Here is a 24,931-nt window from a genome sequence, read left to right as displayed (position 1 = left end):
GCGCAGATGTATTTGGGTAGTAAGTCTGGAATTGAAGACATGATCCTGTTTTTTAGAAGGACCATGAAAATCTTAGATACTGTAGATGTAAGGGCTACTGCACGATAGTCTTTAAACTCTCTTGGATCATTTATTTTGGGAAAATTGCATAAATAAGACTTATTCCATTCTACAGGTGTTTTTCCACTATCCCAGATTTTGTTATATAGAGATAACAGGAAGGAGGATACAGTTTTGGGTGCTGTTTTTAGATGTTCCGCTGTTATATTATCAAGCCCAGGGGCTTTATTATTGCGTAGTTTTTTAATTACTTTTTCGATTTCCTCCGTGGAGAAACCGGATGGGGGTGGAGGTTCATGCACATTTGTGTTTGTCTGGCAGACGGCTTTTCTTGAATCAAAGATTGACATATAGTGATCTAACCATAATGCTATTTGTTCATCCTGGTCCGAAATTACATATCCATTTGCTAAGACTAAAGAAGGTAGCTTCTTGAAACTGTAGGGTTTGCAGAAATATTTTAGTTTATTATAAGCTTCATATATTCTGTTTTCATTCATATCTTTCTCTATTTCAAACGCTTTTTTTGCCACAAATTTCCTTCTATCACTTCTCAGCAATTTCTGTATCTCTTTCCATAGTTCTCTGTTCAAGTTATTGCCTTCTCTAAGCTGGCTGATTTTTCCTACAGTTTCATTTGATAACCACTCTCTCCTTAAGTATACATTTAAATTAAGGCTCATTTCCGATTTAGTAGGTTTTGTATGGAAGGGTAATATTGACTATTTTACATTGTTATTAAGAGAACCAACCAAGATTTTTGGGAAGGCCGAAGTTAACTATATAATGAGTAGTAAAAAGCCTATGCCCTATTGAATAAAAATTTGATGATGGAAGGATTTTGTTGGCTATGTTAAATTTATTTTTATTTAACTATGTGAGAGTGGAAATAAACATATATTATCAATTAACCTAGTTCTATATCCAACTTTGAAAATATTAAAGTCCATATGGACAGGTGTAGGACTGTGTTACACATTTTATCCAAGAGAATTTAATAGGAATAATTTATTAAAAAAGTCTTTGATATGAAAACATTATAAATTCAGATGTTAAATACCTTCTCATTTTTAGAACAATGTCGAAACACATCTTTCAAACTGACCTAGTTTAAATTTACAAAAAATTACTTGTACGATTATATGAAATTTTTGTATATCAATCGAATTTTAGATAAAAATCTATATAAATATAAAAAAATCATTTTTTAGCATGAATTCAATCAGCTGAAATTCATGAATTAAAAACTTTGACAGTTTTATGAATTTTAAGTATACACATGCCATTGTAAGCAGAATTCCAAAATCTATATGTAGTATCGGCCAACCGCAAATTGATATTTATCGAGCTAAAAAAGAATTTGAACAATATGTAAAGTTATTAAGAAAGATTGGATTAGATGTAATTGAATTGGCAGCAGAAGAAACTTTGCCATATTCTGCCTTTACTGGTGATATAGGTATAGGTGTCAATGGTATGGCATTCCTATACAACTCTAAAATTTCTCAGGCCAAAGAAGTATAAAATATTTGTAATTTATAAAACTTTATCTATAATTAGAAACAAAATATCAAAAATATTATTAGTAAAGAGTTAAATATGGAAGTTTATGAAATTTTAGACGAGGATGCATTTATTGATGCAAATGATGTTCTTTTTACTGGTTTTCATCTAATCTTAATGATAAATAGTTTAAACATTTTAGGCAGAGAGTTTTTTATTGGCATTACAGCTAATACAAATGAAAAGGGAGCTAAAATATTTGCAAACACATTTCCTGATTATTCCTGCTCATTAATAAATTTTAAAGAAAAAAACAGCAACATTTGCCTAAAATACTATGTTAATTGTTTAATAAATGAAGATATCTTAATATATATAAATATTAAAGGAAATTCTATTTTAAAGGTATTGCATTGACATTTTTGTTTTATTGTTTATAATTAGCAAATGGAAATGAAAGCCTCATATAAATACAAAATTTTAATTTTGCCATTGGATCTTATTAACTGTCTCTATATAAATGGTTCATTTATGTGTTCAAATGATAAGGAAGAAGATTTGAAGGTTTTTAATATTTTAAATTAAGCATAAAAATATTACTTTATTATATTAAAATTAATTGACTTAATAAGATATAGCAAAATGCTTAATTTTTCAAAGTTTTCCCTTGACACTAATTTATTATCATCTATGAAATATTACATAAACAATTAGTTTATTTTATTTAAAACTCTCGAACAATAAGACACATTTTTAGATTTCTCGATTATCTTATTACTAATCACTTAAAATTTTTTTTTATAAATCTGATCTAAACATAATTGCTTATTTAATACTATTTATTTAATTTTTTTAGGGTTTGATATTTTTAGGTTATTTTGACATATAAACTGCCAATACTTTTATGCATTTACTATTATTAATTTTAATCACTTTTAGCTAATTTTAATGATTTTTAATAATTTATAATGAACTGATTAAAAATTGACTAAAACAAATTTTAACCCATAACATTTTAGTTATATAACCCCTGTACCATTATCTTTGTCATTAAAACAAATTCTACAAGCTTTCAGCACATAACAAATCGATTTAAAAATGAATTCCCTTTTCCACATGTTTTGATGTTGTAATTCCTTTAAATTACCCCCTAATCTGAATTTCTATAACGTATATATGTCTAGCTAATTGAAGAAAAATTGGGCTTTAAGCAAGATCTAGTGGACCTGACAGAGTTATCCAAATTACATGGTAATCTTTCGAGATTGGTTTTACTCATTGGAAAGCAAAAAATTGTCAAATAAACAAATATTTCTTGTAGAAAAATTGATAGAGAACAAAAAAAAGGCGATAACATATTATATGTAACTTATTACAAAATATATTTTATATATTAATAAACACATAACCACACATACCATTCCATATATAGATTTTAACTCCTTAAGGGGTCAGGACAAAAATTTAAAACGTTAAAAAAACCGAGAAGACATTTTAAAATGTTTTGATTTTTGGGACCTAGAATGTATCACGCTAAAAGTGAGAAAACATTATAAGCATATATTATACTGTAATATTTTGTAAATGATTTAATTATTTTATTGTCATTATATTGGCCAAGGGCATGAATGAAATATTTATTTATGACAATTACTCTTATGTATATTTATTAGACTTACAAAAATGATCGAACTACGATAAATTAATATTTGAAATCTGAAATGTACATTTTTTTATTATCTATGACAAATTTCGTATTATATTATTATTTTTTTGATTAAATTACCTATTTAACAAAATATCGATAATTTTTTTAAACCAAATATATAGGAAATATTAATCAATAAAAATTTGGTTGTTTCTTTGATAATATTTTTATCAATATAATTCTTTATTAACAAAGAAGATTCATTTAACTATAAAGCGTCTTCTTAAATCTCATTTATCAGAATTAATCATATCACGAGAAAAAATATAATAGATTTTGATTTATTATAAATGTAATTTTACATTATTATTTTAATGTGTTTAAAATTTATATATACTTGTTTCCACCTCTTTTTGATCTATACATATTCTGTAAGCGAGTGGAAGTTTTACGTTAATTAATCGCTATTTGGTTCAATTCTACAGGCCCAAAAATTAGAGATACGAATTAATTTTTATCCACAACGTTGAAGCGATCTTCTCAAAGATATTTCGGCTAAATATTCGATTTGACTCTTTTTTTTTGTGGAATCGACTAATAATAGTATTAACTATAATTAAGATTTACCAATATTATATAAACTAATCTTAGCCATGTCATATAAGATCCTAACTAGTTTAAATCATCAGTAGGCCTTTACATATATTTAGTTTACTTGTACATTATTACGAATGCTAATCGATTAGTTGTTTTGGAGTATATCTTCATTACCCAAATGAGTTATAGTGACTCCAAGTTTTTTTATATTATAATTAGAAAACTCTTTAATTAATTTGATTGGAACTCAGATATACTAGCAAGGTCCGGCCCGGATTTTTATTTAAAAAATTTGCGAACCGGCCGGTTTTATATTTTCACCTGGCCCGGCTTTTTTTAAAATATAATATTTATTTTAATTTTTATAGCTAATAATGGCGATTTAAAATATTTAGAAGGTATTTTTTTTCAGACCCGCCCCGGCCCGGGTATTAAAATATGGTCCGGTCGCCTTATATATTATTAAATGCTTAAAGGACATAGTAGTAAATTTAAAAAAATGAAGAAAATATGAATATGATAATTTTTAAAATTATCTGGGGAAATTAATGTTTTTTATAGATTTTTTAACCTTTCAATTATATTCTAGATAAATTGGAACCTAAATATTATTAATGTCTACATTAGCCATTTAAGCTTATACCTGTTTGTTTAGATGGTGAAATTAGGCAAAAAAAGTATTATAACTAATATTAATCTTACTAGTCTATTATATAAAAACTAGCCCATTACAGGCCTTTAAGTCTTGAATGGAAATATTGACAAAACATCAGAAATTTTTTTTTATAAAAAGTAGAGTATTATTATTTAAAATAGCAATATATATTCGTGACAAAATTATAAAATTTATTTTAAGAAATATTAAGAAAAAAAAATTAACATTAATACTAAAATAAAAACATTAAATTAGGGTGACTAGTTACCCCCCCCCCCCCTATTTCTCCATCCCTTCTCATATCGATAACAAGGTATTAATAAATACAATTGGATACCTAGTATTTTGTATATAATTATAAAATAATACAAATGGGTTTTAGTTCTTACATTTTTATCCTAAACAACTTGTTTTTTATATGATGCCTCTAGGCAGATATGATATTTGGAAATTAGACATATTATCAAATTTTATTATTATCAATAAATTGGTTTGAAAATAATCATATCTTAATCGTAAGGGAAATGTGATAACGAATATAACTATAATTTGAGCAAGATTTATTTGACGCTTAAAAAAAATAATCTGAAATTTTTGAAAAAAATTATAATTTAATATTACTAAATTTTAACTTTTTTTAAAATGATTAATAAATTTTGTTCAAATTAATTTATATAAAAGAAATTATATTTAAATAAAATTAAAATTCATTGTCAATCTCTACTGTGGAAAAAAAAAGAGTTTCATTTCTTAATATCCAATATAATAATCTTCTTTTTCACTTAGTAAAAATATTGTTTTTAAATTAAGACGTTATGTTTGTTTTTTTTATATTGGGAAGGAAATGGATAACTGATTGAACTCAAATTAAAAAAAACCTAAAAATAAGTATTGAAATATATGAACCTGATTTATCTTCTGAATTATATATGATAATTTATTGGAAGTATAAATGGAATATTGTATCGGAAATATATGTAATATTGCAATTATAATATTCGAGATATTAGAAATCTATTATTATGGATTACTGATTGACACCCTGACTATATCATATACCCTGAAAACATCAAAATAGGGCCCAACGTAAAAATTACAGAGTTCATACAAGTTGAACCATTTGACAACTATTCAACGGTTACGTTTGGAAAACAAAAAGAATAATATCATAGCAACATTATTCCTAATCCATTTGGTTCACTTTTATTCGCAAAAGTTAATTGCTAATTTTTTCCTGATAACCTTGAAAATAAATTTTACACGCCTTGTATATGACTAAACTACCAATGTTACCTCTTTTCTATTTATTCAAATTTTTTAGTGACACAAGGAATTCTTTGCGTATTTTACCGAAGTGTTCACTTTCTAGCATATGTGACACTACATCAAGTTTAGAAAATTGTAAATATCATGTACACGACTTTATTTGATTGTTTATTATATTTAATTATGTATTTTTCACGTGATTAAGACTTGTATAAAAAATAATAAAATTGGCCTAATAACGGCTCTCTTTCTTGACCTCCTCCCACCCAACATACAATTTACCATACTAATTTTTTTTTTTTTATTATACAGTTTTTTATATAGATTTTAATTTACAAATAGTTTACATGATATTTTTAATATATATTTTTAAATTACTTATATATGTTTTACTTTTAACGTTCAATGTATTATTTTAAAATTGATTTTTAAATAAATTTTACCATATGAAAAAAAATAAATAATATAATATCCTAAATTACAACAATTATAATGTATCTATAACTTCAAATAAAAATTTAACAAAGTCAAATTGCAAAATTTTTTAATCCCTGTTGAAAATAATAATGTACGTCGACAATGTAAATAAAGTTCACCGAAAATAATTAGGGAACAAAAAAAGGAATATATATATACTCAAATTTTTTCTATTTTGGACAGCTTTTATATTTTTTCCTAAATCTTGCCTTCATTTACCAAAATATGATATCTCTCTTATTTCCTTGAATTACTCATACTCTCTTTATTATTCTTTCCATCTTCTTGCCCATATACATTGCTTTTTCACTATTACCTTCTTTTTTCCTTTTCCATATCCTTATTTCAATATTTTTTTCCATTTTCTTGTACCTTATTCCACCACTCGTCTCTCATCTAAGTTACCACACGGCCCTCATCCTCAACTCATCTATGCTATCCTTCCGTCTAATTAGCCATCTCTTTTTAATCGTCTTTAGTTTCGATTACATTCTAGTTCTCTGATCCAGTCATTGCTTCTGCATTCTCACCCCATAATTGTTCGCTTTGCTATTCCATATTTTCCTGGCTACTTTGTCCATTCTGGGTATCTTGATCTTTTTTGTTCGAACCGCAAATACCATTTTATTTACCATCGTAAATCTTGATTTTTTTAACGTTAATATCTGTTAGTGATCTGCATCGGGCATAATTTTTCAACCTCGACCCGACCTGAAATTCAAAAAAAAAATTACCCAGCCCAATCTCGAACAAATTTTTATTTATTTTGCCCGAAAAACCCGGCCCGAAATTAAGATTATTTGTCCACTCAGCCCCGTTCAAAATTATTTAAATATCTAAAAATTTAATATATTATTATGTAAAAACAATATTTTAAAAATAACAATATTTTACAAATTAAAAATATTGGCGCCTTGTTTCTTGCAAAATTTTGAAAACTATCTTATTTTACCAAAATTTAATATTATATTTAAAAATTTAAGTCCTGCCCGGCCCTTTTTAAAAAAGAGTATGGACCGGGCTTTGCAGATCTATTAACCTTATCTTAATTACTATGCTCTTGATTCTATCATCCTTCCTGTGTGATCTATTCCTCTGATGATGCAAATTATACAATCTTCGCAATTATATTCTGCATCTTATCTTGTTTAAATATATCTATATGTAGCTCTTTCATAATCATTATTTTGTAAATTTAATAATTTGTCTATCCTGGGGTCCTTTGATTTCTAAGTTGTACACTTTTATTTCCCAATTATTTTCTAGCCTTATAGTTTAATTTCTCACGCCCTCTTACCTTCATCATTTTTTCCTTTATTTCGCGTTTATTTTTATCTTTTTTCTATTTTTTATTTTCAAAATTTTTTCTTTCCTTTTTTGTTTTTCGTTATTTTATATCCTATCCTTCTACCAGAAATTTCGTGCACTGCATCATTTTATTCACTTCATCTCATCAACCATTCTATACGGTCCGACTAAGTCTTTTTTCCTTTTTTTTTGTTCATTTAATTTTCCCCAAAGATTCCACACTCTCTTTGACTTCCTATTTTTTTGCTATTGTTACTAAATAATAAAAATATCAATGCTACAGCTAGAAATATCTAGTCTCATATATTAAAATACGATAAAAAGTTGATATTTTATGATGCAATATTTTATATATTTTTTTGTTCAAGTTTTTATTATAGTTGCTTTTAGTGCTTAAATATTTTTGTTCTATCTTGAATCTTGATGTCAATTTTAGAACTTTTCTTATTATCCTATTAGCCTTCTTATTTAAACTGACCAGAGGGCAACTTAGAAAAATGTTCATGGAGGATAAAAAATTTTTTTAAAGTTATGTTCAACACTTTAAAAAAAAAATTCAAATTTAATTAAAAAATAGCAAAAAAGCTTGTGATTTTACCCCGCTGACAAATCTTGGCTATGTGACTAGAACTTGGGCTTGGTTTCTTATAAAATTTATATTTTATTTAATATAATATAAACCCCCAACCCGAACTAATATCTTTTCTTTCCTAAGCTAACCTATTTTATTAATGGAATTTTAAATTTTTGTAAAAGTGTCAAAAAAAATCTAGATATCTATATATATATATATCTTATATAATATTTGTAAAAAAATATATTAAATGCAGATTCTTTGTAGAAAAAGAATCTTAGATACAGTTATTAGTATCTTATTATAAATATCAAAAAGATATAAGATACTTGTATCTTTTGCTTATAGAAAAGTATGAAACTTTACTATAAAATATACATTACCTACTAAATTAGAATAGTTCTATATAAACAAATGGCCTAAGAACAGTGTCAAAATATGGGATTTTTCCAAATATTTTCTTATTAATTACATAATTTGAGTATTTGTTATTAAATTTTATTTTTGACCCTTTAGGCAAAACGGCATTTTGCTAATTTTCTAGTAATTTTACTCATTTTCTATTAGATTATAAATATGGTATTACATTTCTAATTTCCTATCATTTGCAATTTATTTGATCTTTTGGCACTTTTAGACGAAACGGCATTTTGCTAATTTACTAGTATTTTTGCTCATTTTCTATTAAATTTTCTAATTTGCTATTGCATTTTCTCATTTTTTCTATTAATTTTCTAATTTGCCATTACATTTTCTCATTTATATATAATTTGGGTATTTGATTTTTCCCACTTTTAGATAGGATGACCTTTTGCTAATCACTTTTAGGCGAAATGGCTATAAGCCAAGCACATATAAACCAAAAAAATAATTGACTATAACATAGGCATAGCTAGGGTAGAGGGGGGAATCCTCCCATTGGAAAATTGCTTGTCAATATATCATTTTGAGCCTATAAAAATCCTCCACTCCTCCTCCACTTCTTTTCTAAATAGCATACAAGTCACTATAAAGAAGAATTTGAAAGAAAAATTAGTAATTACTTTTCAAAATAACGTCTATTAAATTTTTTTAGAAAATGTATTTATATATAAAAAAAGTGAAACAAAATTATTTTCATAAAAATCGAAGATATCCAAAGGTCTACAATAAGTAGCCTCTAAGAAAAATCCATATGGGAAAAAGCATATAATAGTGTCCCCACCCCCAGTCACAAAATCCTGGTTACCCCTATGTATAATATAAAAAAGAGGAAATTAAAAAAATATGCTAAATAATTTTTTTTTTAATTATTAGGTAAATGAATAATGCTGGGCATGGAACCATGTTTGAAGATAAAGTTGGATTTTGCATATCTCTATGAGAGATATTAAATTATTATTTTTAGAAATAGTTAATTTTTAAAATAATTGATCATTAATCCATTACATCAGCCAAAACTTAATTCCTTTTAAAGTGGTAGTAATAAAGGTATTGCATCATTTTTTTTTTAAAATTCTTAATAGAAGGATAAATGAGTTCTTTTAATTTGTTATATTTTACTTAAAGAAAAATAATTATCATTAACTTGATTATTAGATGTTATTTCGAACGTTGCTGTAGTTTGATTGTGATATACTAATACTAAATCTAAGAATATTTTTAAGAATATATTTTGAAAACATTTCTTTTATCATCTGATTCAATCTACTAGTTCTAAAAATATGAATATGATAACGAATGCATCATAGTATTCATCTCATAAGGTAAACCTTCCGTCAATCTCTTCCCAATATTCTCACTAAATATCATTTGACAATATTATAAACATTAATGTTCCAGTTTACCTGAACACTCTTTTACTCTAATATGGCAGAATTAAGGAATCGCGGATATTTGCATCTAAGATACATTATACTTTTGTGTCTTGTATATTTTTTAAAACCGAAAAGATTTAGCATCCAAGATTTATATTATTAAAAAATATCTGCATCTCAACTCTGCATTCAAACAGATACAGACACTTAAAAAATATATCATATTAGTTAAGCTAAATAGAATTAATAATATTATACAATTTAAATAAAAATTTGATGCGATTTTAGGTATTTTAAGATAGGTAATGATATCGATTGTTAAGTAGTTGTAATTAATTTATTTATTTATAATTCTCCTTTAAACTACTTGTTTTGTTTTGCTAATGACATTAAAATTTTAAATTATTTTTCTTTTTTGAATCTAATAGTGAATGACATTATATTAGTTACAATTATATTAAAAAGATCAAATTTCATTTTATATTTTCAGTGAAAAATTAATTTGATACGTAAATAAATTAAAAAATGATTCTCATAATTTCTCAATTTCTTAGAAATCAACATCGATGCGATAGTGATATTAAATTTCTTTAACAACTACCATTTTCATTAAAATTGGCATTTATCCATCATCAAGATTATGAATCAACTTATCAAAGATTTAATTATAGAATCACAGGCGTGTACGCAGGAATTTGGTCTGGGGGGGATAATAAATTTTTTTAAGAAAAAATATTTTTAATTAAAAATACTAAGCATAAATTTATTAGGATTAATAACTTTTCTAATACACAATTTTAAACTAATGTGAATTAAAAAAATTATATATATAAACCGGCATTTAAATGTGAATCATAAAATATAAAGTGAATATAACCCACGATATGAATCACCTAAATGACCCAAAATTGAAATTTGAATTTTTTAAGCTTTTAAAATATATAAAGTATAAAAAATTTAAATGTTGTAAATATAAATTAATACACAAAAAGTTTCTTAGGAATAATTGTATTTTGTATGTTTTGAGCTAATTTTTCAATTATCAATCCTTGCTTGGCGTTAAATGTCTATGAATATTCAAAAGATCCAAATCATTCAATCTACTTTCATATGTTGTATTTCATAGGTATGTTTTTCACAGACTTGCAGGCCCGGCCCCTGAGCCGGACCGTATTTTAATTTTTTTAAATATACCCGGGCCGGGCTCGTAATTTTTTTTTTAAAAACACCCGGGCTGGGCCTGAAAATTTTTTAAGAAAAAATATCCGAGCCGAGTTGTATATTTTAAAACCAAATATTTAAAATCGCCATTATTAGCTATAAATATCAAAAATAAATATAATTTATTTTAAAAAATTCAGGCTAAGCCAGCCGGGCCGGGCCTGAAAATTTTTTAAAAAAAAACCCGGGCCGGAAAAAATTTTAAAATAAAATCTGGGCCTGGTCCTGCAAATGGTACCTCTGCAAGGCTCTGTTATTCTTCTTAAAAAAGTGAATGTTCTCTCATTAGTTTACTAAAGAGCTGCTAATATATATATAACCATTTTAATAATTGGGAGTATAAACTAAAATGTGTTTAAAATAAAAAGCATCCATAGCATTTTTTGGGACTGTATCAACCATAGTTAATCTTTTAATCATAGTTATTCAGCTAATAAGGCATCATAAGATATTTTAACATCTTCATGATAAAAATATAACAAATATTTATATTTTTTTTCTATCACCATATGAAAAAGGTTGGGAGAGGGGACATTTGTTTTATAATACTCTTCTACTGATCCTATATTAATGTTTTGATGATGAGCTTGCTTGCTGCAAGTCGAGGGGGACAAATATTAAACACGTATACCTCTGCTTTTGACTCAACAATAACATATAAAATATGAAATTCTTCAACAACATTAGCTCTAATTTCCTTGAGTTCTAATAAAATGCTCTCCCCTATTCTCATTTTCTTAATCAAGTGGATGTTATGTTTTTAAAAGTATTACATAAAATAGTTGTATAATTAAATAATACATTCTAATGAGAAAAAAAATTTGGAATAAGTATTGAATTCAATAATTTTCTTGCTTCTGAGGAAATATTTCTTTCAAGCCATTGTGATATTTCAGTAATAGCATTAATAATCAGCTCTTCTAACTCCAAAATAGCTGTTACTGTGGCGGAGACTCGATCTCGTTGGACAAGCTTGCAATTTTTTTCTCCTTGTTGGACAAGGAGTTTCAGAGATAATTATTATTTTATTAGAAATTTAGATAAATATTACGCCACTAAAATTTGAAAATAATAGGTAAATTACGCCAAGGAAAACTTGAAATCGAAATTGATTGATAAAATAACTTAGTAGATGAATGTGATAAATAAAATATATATATATATATATGTGTATATATGAGATAAGAATAAATATTAACAATAATATTTTTGAAAAATATAATCCGGCATCTGCATTTTTTGGCTTTGGGGGGGGGGGGGGATTTGTCCCCCTGTCCCCCCCGCTGCGTACGCGCCTGAGCATATTAAATGGAAATTTTTTAAGTCACCCAACATGAACATATCATTACCAAAAATATAATAGCCGCAGAGTGTGCCACAAATATATTAGCGGACTCTGCATCAGTTATTGCTCAAAGATTTGGTGGAGATAGGAAGATTACAATTTGTTATATATTATCATGAAATAAGTCATTTTAAATTATGAATAGAATACCTTCTTTATTTATATTATATTTTTTTATGTCATAAATTTAATATCTCAAGTCCTAACTCAAAGAATGTTTAACTGAAGGAAAATTATTTGGATGAGATATATTTCTAATTCAATAAGTACTTGAAGGCGAGTAAAGGTTCTATATGGGTTAGAATTTTAAAGGTTTGAGGGATATGGATTAGGGTTAAGATATAATATAGTTGTTTTCAGTTTTATTAAAGCCTGCTCAGATCTGATAGGTCTTATTGTTTTATAATAGACGGATAAATATTTAAATATCGGCTTATAGGCAATTTCTTAAGACCTTGACATAATTGATCATTATTTAATTCTCATTTTGAATAATTGTTTTGAGTGATATAAAATATTTAATATAAATATTTTGGTTTTGTTTTCAAAAACCTGATCAAGTGAATTATATTTAATTTAAGTAATCTAATGCATGGATGAAGCGTCAAACAAAAGTTTCAAAAATATTGCATACCTTAGAAATGAATGAACAATCAAAATATTATGCTGAAGTTAATTCTACGCTGCTTGATATTGAATCTGTTTAATGCAGTCATTCACGCCCATATGGGTTTTCATTTAAAAAAATAATGAGACTACTGCATTACTTCTTATTAACTCTGATTCTCATTAATAAAGTTTATTCAAAGAGCCGTAAAAATAAAAATGTATATTTAAATATTAACGAAAGTTATGGGTGCTTTAGAATGCTTAATGGTACTCATCAAATTGGATGCAGCTGTATTTATCAATAAACCTTATTTTAACTTTTTCTATCCTAGCAAAAATGAGAGGTGGAAATAATGGAATAATATATTTTGTATTAAATGAAGCCGTTTTGGACAAATTGATAAATAATGATAGTGAATTTGATTATATAGCTATGATATATCCTAATTTATTTAATTAGTAAAATATTATTTAATCTTATTTATTTTTTCTTCAGTAAAAATTTAATTAAAATGAAAAATTGTAAACATATAACTGGTGCTTTATTGTTAAACACACTAAATGGTACTAAATTAGATGAAATACCACATTTCTCTCCAGATCAAGCCTGTCCTAACAGACAATCTGGTAATCTTTAAAAATATCTTTTTAAATGAATATTACAATGATATTTGAGCTTAACATTTTTTTTCAATGAAATAGATTATTATACTGGCATTGATAAATATGAAAATTGCAAATATATTGAATGGAATCATGGACAAGGTATCTTTTTTAATGATTGGGGTGACTTTCCAATATTTATGGTCAAAGATGAAGAATCAATACATACACTAATGGATAAAGTTGCCATAATATACATTTTTATTACCATCAAATATTTTTAGTGTTTTTTGAAGTATAATGTAAATATTACTGAAAAATTTAGCTCCAATTATGAGCCTATATGTTCAGCTCAAATGATATTTGAAATGTATGCTGTAAAGGATAAAGCAACTTGTATGAGAAGAGGGGATATAGGAAATTCATTGACTGACTGTATATATATATATGGATTTTTTTTATCTATATTTATTAATAATATAAAAACCTTATTAATTAACCTAGAAAAAAAAGTTCAATAATATATTTTGGTATTTTAAAAGAATTAGAGAATAAATTTTCTATTAATCAATCTATATTTTATCTCTTTTGCTATAAACAACAGTTATTTATACCTTAAAATATAATTTAGGTTAAACATCAGTAAATATAACTTTCAAATTTTAGGGTATAACAAATATCTTATGGCCCACCTGCAAAAAACTTTATGGGACTCTCATTTAAAATTACTATCCATACTAATATATAAATAATGTATAATACAATATTATTTAATTGTTACTTATCTTGCTTACTGTTTAATATAGAATAGATTTTTTATGAATAATATCAGAAATTTTGGATCTCGTTAATGTTTTTCATAGCATCATTTAGGACAAAGTTAAATATCTTATAATTAAAAATAAAACAAAGTAATCCACACTTTGGGAATTTATATATTTTTAAAATCTCTCAAAGTGACAATATAAAATAAAACATTGCATTGAATTTTTTTGAAATATTTTTTTTAGCTATTAAAATTGCAATTATCTAATATAGTAAGTATAAAAGGCAGCATTATTGTTTAAGCAATGAGTAATTCATCACTAAACTACAGCATATATATACTTTAATATTTTGTAAAATTGCACATTGCTGAGTGACATCGCGGTATGGGCTCTCATGTATTATCAAATTTAAATAAAAATTAAAACACAGTTTGGATTGACAATTTTAATTAATGATTTAGCACGACAATGCATGGAAATAGGGGACAACAATATTTGGTTCTTGCTAAAGCCTACTAATAAATCTAAACCTTTAAAGGCACGGTCGATGGTACTTTTGGCAACCAGGGTAAATAATTCGCTTAAAATTTATTGTTTATGTTTCAAATCCTCTGAAAAATAACGGTCAAGCTACTTACTTTTTTTTTGCCAACATAGAAAAGTTGATCAATAAAAAACATTTTTGATAAGAATTTTTAGTAGAATTTTTTTTTTACTGATAAGGACCTATTTAAAGAGGTCATGACTCAAGATGAAGAATTGTTTATTACTATGGTTTTTCTGTATATGACATATATCAGAGACCTGCTAGCTCCTGAAAATTTAAAAAAAAAAATCCGAGTCAGGCTGGGTCTGAAAATATAAAACACAGGCAAGTCCATGCAAATGCTACCTCTGCAGGTTTCTGATATATATATAGTAGTGATCTGCATCACGCCTAATTATATATGCCTCAAAATTTTTCCAAAAAAATTTGTCTGGACTGACCACATATAGAGCGAATTTTTTTAATATGTTCTATTGTTTGTCCACCCAGTACGAATTTATTTGAATAGAGAGAAAATAAATATTGCTTTCTTTTTGGAAAAAATTCAAAATATATCAATTTATTTCACAATAAGGAATGATATTTTATTTTAACATTTAAGCCCAACTTTATTCCATTTTCATTTGGTTTGGGTTGGGCTTTGCATACCTATAATATATATTATATATATTTTAAAAAACCACTATAATTCTATTTAAATATCAATGGAAGCAATAAAGTATTAAGAAGGAAAAGTAATTGTAGATATTATATTCAGAGATGTTTTGAATTAAATTGAAAGAATTAAAATTAAAAAATTAGTATCATGATAATGCATATATCTACCATAATTCGAAACTTTATTGTTCTAAGGAAGGACGTTCTAACGAATAACCCCATTTTACGAAATCCAAAAATGATATATAAACTACCCCCTTTTGATTCTCTCCCTCCACCAATAAATTAGATTGTTTACAATGAGAGAATTCCAGAAATTAGCGAATTTCCTGTCTGCTATGACTTATATATTATAATTGACTAATTCGTACAGGCGTGTGCTGATTCAGCACACGCAAAAAACTTTAAAAATAACTATAATGACAATTGTCACTTTTCTATGGTACATCTTCACACTTTTCTATTTCTATGGTACATCTTCACTAAATTTTTATTTGAACATGTTATCAATACTGATTTTAACATATTTTCTTCAAAAAATTCTAAAAACTTTAAAAATAAGGATTATGACAATTGTCACTTTTCTATGGTACATCTTCAGACTTTTCTATGGTACATCTTCACTAAATTTTTATTTAAACATCTTATTAATACTTATTTTAACATATTTTCTTCAAAAAAATTCATAAAACTTATAAAATAACGATTATGACAATTGTCACTTTTCTATGGTACATCTTCAGTAAATTTATATTTACACATGTTATCAATACTTATTAAATATATTTTCTTCAAAAAAATTCAAAAAACTTATTAAATAACGATTATGACAATTGTCACTTTTCTATGGTACATCTTCACTAAATTTATATTTACACATGTTATTAATACTTATTATACATATTTTTTTCAAAAATATTCAAAAAACTTATAAAATAACGATTATGACAATTGTCACTTTTCATTGGTACATCTTCACTAAATTTTTATTTAAACATCTTATTAATACTTATTTTAACATATTTTCTTCAAAAAAATTCATAAAACCTATAAAATAACGATTATGACAATTGTCACTTTTCTATGGTACATCTTCACTAAACATATTTTCTTCAAAAAAATTCAAAAAATTTATAAAATAACGATTATGACAATTGTCACTCTTCATTGATACATCTTCACTAAATTTTTATTTAAACATCTTATTAATACTTATTTTAACATATTTTCTTCAAAAAAATTCATAAAACTTATAAAATAACTATTATGACAATTGTCACTTTTCTATGGTACATCTTCACTAAATTTATATTTACACATGTTATCAATACTTATTAAACATATTTTCTTCAAAAAAATTCAAAAAACTTATAAAATAACGATTATGACAATTGTCACTCTTCATTGGTACATCTTCACTAAATTTTTATTTAAACATCTTATTAATACTTATAACATATTTTCTTCAAAAAAATTCATAAAACTTATAAAATAACTATTATGACATTGTCACTTTTCTATGATACATCTTCACTAAATTTATATTTACACATGTTATCAATACTTATTAAACATATTTTCTTCAAAAAAATTCAAAAAACTTATAAAAAAACGATTATGACAATTGTCACTTTTCATTGGTACATCTTCACTAAATTTTTATTTAAACATCTTATTAATACTTATTTTAACATATTTTCTTTAAAAAAATTCGTAAAACTTATAAAATAACGATTATGACAATTGTCACAATAAAATATTAACCTTAAAAAGATCATATAAAATAACATCAAAAAAGTTTCATAAAATCCACCTCATTTAATAAAAAATAGATAATTTAAAAAAAAATGATAAAAAAAAAATAATATTTCACTAAAAGATTGTTTATTTATTTAATAAAATTACAATATAATTCCTCAATAAAAGATGTATTTTCAAAGTAGATTGTGAAAATCACTAATAAATTATATTAAAAAGAATATTACATTTTTACAATATTGCAGCATATTATTTTTTTTTATTATAAAAACATCAAATAAATAAATTTATTTTCATTTCAAAATATAATAATATAAATAAAAAATATTAAATCATATTATCTATATTATTTGTTGATTATAATAAAATATTTACATTAAATATAAATTTAATAAATTATTTTACTAAAATAAATAAATAATAATTAATGCTAAGTATCGATGCAGAATTTTGACTAATTTAATTTTAGCCGATTTTTAGGCTTAGCCTAATTAGGCTTAGCCGATTTTTAGGCTTAACCTAATTAGGTTTAGGCGTAGCTTTTAGCCGATTACGCAACACTAGTGCTGAATGAGTTGATAAATCCCTCTTTACATTTCGCAATCATTCATTTTATCTTTTCGTAGTAAATTCCTGAGACTAAGTTAATAAGTTCTGGTCCTAGTCAAAAACTAGCCATTTTGGGATTTGGGATACATATGGAACGGTTAGCCAATTAATAAAAGTGATACATCCTCAAAGTTTTACTCAAATCCTTTGTTGATTTTATTTAAGATGGACGCTCTCACCATGTTCGACGATATAGCTCCCGCCGCCGAAAGCGCCGTTCTAAGCGTTATAACTATGTTGATCGTGGCCGAAGCGCTGGCTAGAACTAACGCGGAAAACGCTATCCAATATCTCGATAAAAATGTTATGTTTATGTTTTTCAACGGGGTAAATTACAATTTAGTTAGTTTTTATTTATATAATCAAATCACGAAAGATCAAGGTTACATGCAGCATTCTATAAAATTTAAACAATTTTCCCGATGTTATTTAATAAATGTCTTGTTTTTTTAAGCTAATCATCGTCTAAAATAATAGCCAAGAATTGATAGAAAGTCCATTTACCGCCCCCCCCCCCCCATATATCTTTAACTTTGGTTTTGATTTATTTGTTGGGTCCATTTTTACGTTTATTATTATTATGCCTTACTTCGTTATGTAGTTTAAATTTAGTGTTTAAACACAATTTTTGACAATGATTAAAATTTTGAGGCATTTAAAATAAAAATGTGTTTGATATGAGCAAAATAGTCCTCGAATCGAACAACTTGAATCTTATATTATGTATAAATTGCCCAACGCCATAATACTTTGCCAAAAAAATATTTTAATGGCAAAGTTTTACAAAAATGAAGAATTTATGTTAGGTGTCTAACCGTATTGTTTTAGTTCTATTTCGGTTTTTAGTTTGAAATTTTAAAACGATTTAGCTCCATTCCGGTTATTTTTAATTATAAGCAGTGCATACCGGAATCGTTTATTTAGCTCGTTTTTTAAATTTTTTTTTAATAAATCAAATTTTCTCAGAGATGTATTCTGGCATGTGCAGATGGTAAGGTATTACCCGGGCTTGACGAAAGCGAATACATATATTGACTGATTACGCCATTTGACCTATAGCACATTTACCATTTACCAAAAAACACTGATTTTATGTTTATAACGCAAAAAGTTTAAAAATAATATTTTCGAAAACTGTTAAATTAATTTTATAAAAGAAACCACAATTCTTATATATATACGTAATATATAAAAATCTTAGGAATCATACGATTACATTGGCTCCACCAACCTCGTCTACGATATGAACATTGGTCAAGCATTTCCCAAACTATTGGATTCTAAAATCGTGAATCAATCAGCGCTCATCAACACATCCCACATATCTCACTTCATAGAAATTGGTCAAGTGGGCTTGGCTAATCATTTGAATTACTATATACATGCCGACCCTTTATCCAGAAAGAAACACGGAAATGTTGATAAAGAAGTTGGCCATGATTTTTTGATTTTTTTTATAAAATAAATCATTTTATTTTTAACATGATATTCTCGTTGCCTCTCTCACTAACAATTTTTTTTTAAATATTGAAAATAAAAATATATTGTTTTTTAAATCCCCATAAAATTTGCAGCTTAAATGATGTTATATATCGATTCGATATCTATAGATATATTAAATATATTTTCCAAAAAAAATAAATATAAATTACATTTTTTATTACACTAAAACCTCAAAATGTGAATACCTCTTAATATTGCCGATTTCGTTATAGTGACCATTTTCTTCCTGTTCCTTTAGTTGCTATTTATTTTGAAAACATTTCTATATTTTAACCATCTGATTTTAAGTGACCTGAAAAAGAATATATTGTTCCAAGATTGAGAATTGAACCAGAAGTGGCTCATTTTATTATCGTAACCAACTTGCTCGAGAAGGTAGCTAAGGAATAGAGAATAGAATGGTTAAAAAGATACGCATACAGATAACCATAAATTATTTATATTTAAAAAAAATATAATAATATTATTTATATTACGCATCGTGAAGTGCAAATTAGGCGTTTTATTTTATATTAGTTTTATCCAAATTTGGCCTGCCATCTTTTTAAGAAAAACCCCGAGACCAGAGTGATAGTTTTCTGCTAAAAAGTTGGTTTCGATTATTTACCCGGCTAGAAATTGGCTTAAATCGCGAAAAAAATATATAGTTATAATATTAATTTTATAACAGTTAAAATTATTTTAAATTTGATTAAAATTTTTTTTAAAATTAATCTTAAATTACATAATATTTATTAAGGTAATAATATTGATTCCCAGCCCTATTTCTCTATTCTTCTAATACAATTATTACATAAAATTAACTTATAAATTTTTTTTATAATTTTGAATTTTTTAAAAGATAAAACACATGTCTGAGCTACTTGCCCTTCCTTTCCCTCCCAGATTCCCCTACGAGAAAATCAATGTGAAACCCGTCAAAGATAAGGATCAACCCTTGCCACCTTCCTCCTTGCAAAGTTTTCTCAAGACCGACGATTTCATCCCCGGAATTTACATAGCGGACCACGAACGAGAATTCGAGAATCGGTTTCTTTATTTATTTTTTGTATAATAGTACTATTTAATGAAAGACAACAATCAGGGTTCAGACCTCTTCACAAGCTAAACGATTTTCTAAATTATATGTTTCCATTCCATATTTAAGCTTAGAATTCAATTGGAATCTAGTATATGCGATGAACACTGTAAAGTTTTTTCCTCTGCCTTGGACCTCATTTATTGTAAGCGCGAAATACAGCGATATCACTCGAGCGATGCACAATTTGCAAAATATATAATAAATAAATATAGCTATGCAATCGTTTAGCAATGAATTTCGTATCGCTTGAACGATATCACGCTTAAACGAGGCCTTACTCTACTTTTATTGATTTATTCTTTTCTTGCATTTTTTTTGAAATATATATTTGTCAGAGGTAAAAGCCCATCTTGATTTGAAAAAATTTTCATTCCCAATTCCAGTCAGGAACATTTTTACCTTTAATCTTTCACTAAACCAGGGAATAAGCCCGTGTTTAACAACCCTAGGTATAGTAAAACTCATTTTACTGTTTTAATATTACATTCAATTTATATGATAGGGCTTTTTTTACATGTGTTTTCCCATACAAAGGAATTCGTCGTTCGAGATGCATTAGAACATCGGCTTTGAATAATGAATTTAGATTATTTTATTAATTGTTTTGTGCCTTATTTCATCTGTTCACGAGACAATGGAGTAGATGTCTAACTTTAGAATCAACCATTACTCCGTATCTTTTACAGTTAGACAATGGAGTAGATGTCTAACTTTAAAATCAATCATTACTCCACATCCTTTACAGTTATAAGGTAGAGATATGTATAAACCTATCCTAATAGCCAAAGTATATCTAAATTCCTTATTTGTCAAAAGAAATATATTTAACATGCTTAGATAAACTTCTAACCATTCGTGGCCTGATTTATCCATTACCAATGAACAAAAGGTTAGTGCACCGCTGCATGTCATACTCGAAAACAGATAATCATGGAGCGTGACACGACAGCAGCATCCCATTCCTTTTGTATAAAGAGTCAATTAATTGAGATGTGTTTGCAGACCATTTGACAAAGCATTGTTTGACAAGATGTCTTAAAAGGTTTAGTTAATTTAAGAATAATATTTTTGTTTATTAATAAAGTGGAAATAAAAGAATCCATTGAAAGGGATAATGGTGATTGTAAGCTAAGCCGCCGGATTTGTTGCAAAGGTAGTTAGCAAGTTATTTTGGCCGAATTTTAGGTTGATTATGTTCCCAAGCAAAAGTTTTCTTCACATTTTTGAAGTATCGAAGGAAATAAATATGCGTCGGATGATCTGAAGCAGAATTGTATTTTGGGAATATTTTAACACTCTATCACGTTATTACCTCGTAACTTTTTCAGTGTATGATATTAATGCGAATGTTAAATACCATGAAATCATTTTCGCGAATGTATTACTGCAAAGATATTTTCGCAAATTATAGGCACCTTATTTCTTGCAAAAATTTTAGAATATAATATTATTTCAACATTTAAGCCTAAACCTGCTCGGCCCTATTTTTTAAAAAATATTAGACTCGACTCAACCCGAACCGATTTTTTCTAAAAAATAGGTCCGATCCAAAGCCCCTTCAGGGCAAGCCTAATTTTGCTCTCTAATTGGAGCTAATCCCCAATATGTAAAAATTAAAGCAGGATATCACATAATCTTCTATTTCTAAAAATTCTATTTCAAAATTTTTAAAATTAATAATTAACTGGCAAGTCACAGTATGGTTTTTTCCTCTACATTATATTAAAATGAATTTATCAAAATCATATTTCCTTTCCATTGAAAACATATCGGAAAAAATTATCTGAAGTTTAAGACGCATTTAGAGTACGATGTCGATTAACATAACAACATTTGTTTGGTTTTCTAAATACTTGTAAATAGTTTCCTCGAGGATTATAAGCCTAAAACCAATACATATGCAGCATATAATTCATCACAAATAATTGTGTTCTAGAAAAACAGGAGATTTCGATGAAGGAAAAATGTTAGTTGACCTGAGTATTATACTTGAATGTTGTTTATATAAAAAATGAAAATCAAGATTTTACCACAGTATATTGGACAATTTAAATACCATTCGCTCCCTTCATGGTCATGCATCTGATCTGGAATTTCTCATTGACAGCATTCATGGACTCTCAATCAATTTAGCTAACTTCGTTTATAGGCTTATCAAAACGAATGATACGGTGGATCCTAAAGAGCGGCCTATCGAAATTAACAGAACACTGGTTTATAAATAATTTTTCTTTTTTTTTAAATATAAATTTTTTGACAATATTTGGTGCTATTTTTTTGAGAAAAGTTTACATTAATTATGATACACGTGACATGGAAATTTTATCTGTCCTAACTTAGAACTTTATTTCGAATCTAACCAAAATCAATTTTCTATAGAAAGTAATCTGCTGGATCAATCAAATTTTATTTTTCTCTAATCAGAACATTGATCAGATTTTTTCACATATCCAGACCTGATCCGAGAAAAATGTTTGTCCCACCGATTCAATCTGAATATTATTTTTTTTCTCAAAGATCCGGCCCAAAATTTTATTTTTGATATAAATCCGACCTGATGCGATTTTTTAGTGAAGCGGAAAAATTATAAACCCTGAAGGAAAATAGGAAGATCTTCGTGTTTATTCTTTTGAAAAATAATATTTATATTAAATTTTATCTAGGTCCGAGTTCGGCCCGGACCAAATTAAAATTTTAAAATCAAGGTTTCTTAAGTCCATAGAATGTTTGTCCGAGATTGGTCAACTCAGATTGGCCAGTGCCGGGTCCTAGCTATATTATTTTTTTGTTATATTGTTAAGTTTAGGAGCCATATTTAATAAAAACATAATGTTATTTACCTCTTATGAATTATCATTTTAAACTTAAAAGTATACAATTTCAATTATTACCTATCATATATAGACTAATCCACCTTACCCCATATTTAGTTTAGACGAAATCAAACAATATTTGTTTGAATCCGACAAGTAAGATGAAATTAAATAAGTACTTGTTTAAAACTCGCAAACTCATTTACCATTTTGTTTAATAAGATAAAATCAACAAATAATAAATTATTTTTTTATAAAATCAACAAATATTAAATTATTTTTTTATAAAATCAACAAATAATAAATTATTTTTTTATAAAATCAACAAATAATAAATTTTTTTTTTTTAACTTAACTTATGAATATATATCAGTCTATTTGCGTAATCAGTTAATACGCTACTTTGCGCCTCATTTATAGTCAAGCGTTATAAGAAGGCAACATCTAGACCTGTGCGCCGCCGGTAATTTTATTCACGCCGAAACAGCCGCCGATTGAAATAATCGGCGCGAGCCGGCTCGTCGCCAATTTTTTTATGGCGACGACGCCACGTATATAATTTTTAAAATGTTGTTTAATTATATTTATATATTAAATTATTATTATTTAAATTTGAATATTAACATTAATAAAATTAACATATGAATTGTATTCTATTGCTATATATAGTAGAAAAATGTATATCATTTACATTTATTCCTACATCACATTTCATTTCCACAAACAATACATATTAATTATTTTTATGGACTTGCACGTTTTAAACCACCCTATACAATAAAATAACAACTCTCTCTACTAATCATAACTGGATGTACTTTGGAAATTTTATTTTGAAGAATGAAATTAAGAAAAGCACAACAATGCCTTTATATTTATTGTGAACCTTGCTTAAAATTGGGGAAAAAAGATGAGGAAGATTCGGATAAATAGTAAAGGTCACGGTCCGGTCTTTGGTCCGGACTGGACCGATACCCTCGGACCGGACCGGACCACGGTCCTTAAGAAAAAGATCGATCCAGACCGTTTAAAAAACACATTTTTTTTAACCTAATTTAATTTGTTTTATCATTTTATTAAATATAAGAGTATTATATAAACAATATAAAATTAATTATGAATAATATAATAATTAATGCAAATATTCAATTTAAATAAATGCTAATGTCATTGTTTGTAGAATTGCTATGGAAGGAATTAGAAGAGGGGCTTAATGGAGGCGGTAGATCTATTCCATTAAGAGCCCATACACATCAAAGCTTGTATTGTTTTGTTTGAAAGCCTGTTCCTTTTTTTAGTGACAAGATCTCCTGCCTTCGAAAATATTTGTTCACATGGGACAGATGTTGCTTGAATTGCTAAAAAATTTCTAGCTGCTAATGAGAGGACTGGAAATCTATATAATAAACTATATTGACTTTTACAAAATATAAAAGACCTTTCACTATTGGTTTTCCACCATACTAATATGTCATCCTTTAAAGAAACAAGAGGTTCATTTAAATAGGTGTGAAGTTCTGATATATTTTCTTCA

At 26.6% G+C, this 24,931-nt stretch overlaps 2 protein-coding genes across 3 annotated transcripts in view; both read left to right on the top strand.

The window, feature by feature from the left end:
* The first annotated feature begins 1,269 nt into the window (after window positions 1–1,269).
* Window positions 1,270–3,348, top strand: LOC135928263 (N(G),N(G)-dimethylarginine dimethylaminohydrolase 1-like). The gene is made up of 5 exons (XM_065464674.1): window positions 1,270–1,578; window positions 1,621–1,723; window positions 1,766–1,968; window positions 2,008–2,127; window positions 2,748–3,348. The coding sequence occupies exons 1-5, from the start codon at window positions 1,321–1,323 to the stop codon at window positions 2,865–2,867; spliced, it is 804 nt and encodes a 267-aa protein (XP_065320746.1). The 5' UTR covers window positions 1,270–1,320; the 3' UTR covers window positions 2,868–3,348.
* Window positions 3,349–13,187: 9,839 nt separating this feature from the next.
* Window positions 13,188–24,931, top strand: part of LOC135927881 (nicastrin-like) — a 28,520-nt gene continuing 16,776 nt past the window's right edge. For both annotated transcript variants that reach the window (XM_065464117.1, XM_065464118.1), the window contains exons 1-10: window positions 13,188–13,350; window positions 13,392–13,518; window positions 13,556–13,686; window positions 13,762–13,904; window positions 13,947–14,097; window positions 14,891–14,997; window positions 18,166–18,327; window positions 19,202–19,429; window positions 20,345–20,532; window positions 22,608–22,797. In XM_065464117.1, the coding sequence (XP_065320189.1) occupies window positions 13,200–13,350; window positions 13,392–13,518; window positions 13,556–13,686; window positions 13,762–13,904; window positions 13,947–14,097; window positions 14,891–14,997; window positions 18,166–18,327; window positions 19,202–19,429; window positions 20,345–20,532; window positions 22,608–22,797 (1,578 nt within the window). In that variant the 5' untranslated portion in view covers window positions 13,188–13,199. The remainder of the gene's footprint in view (window positions 13,351–13,391; window positions 13,519–13,555; window positions 13,687–13,761; window positions 13,905–13,946; window positions 14,098–14,890; window positions 14,998–18,165; window positions 18,328–19,201; window positions 19,430–20,344; window positions 20,533–22,607; window positions 22,798–24,931) is intronic.

Source organism: Gordionus sp. m RMFG-2023, chromosome 4, assembly GCF_954871325.1.
Source record: "Gordionus sp. m RMFG-2023 chromosome 4, tfGorSpeb1-WG-v2, whole genome shotgun sequence".
NCBI classification, from domain to species: domain Eukaryota; kingdom Metazoa; phylum Nematomorpha; class Gordioida; order Chordodea; family Parachordodidae; genus Gordionus; species Gordionus sp. m RMFG-2023.
The sequence above is the reverse complement of the archived record's forward strand: the minus strand, read 5'-3'. Positions and strand labels throughout refer to the sequence as shown.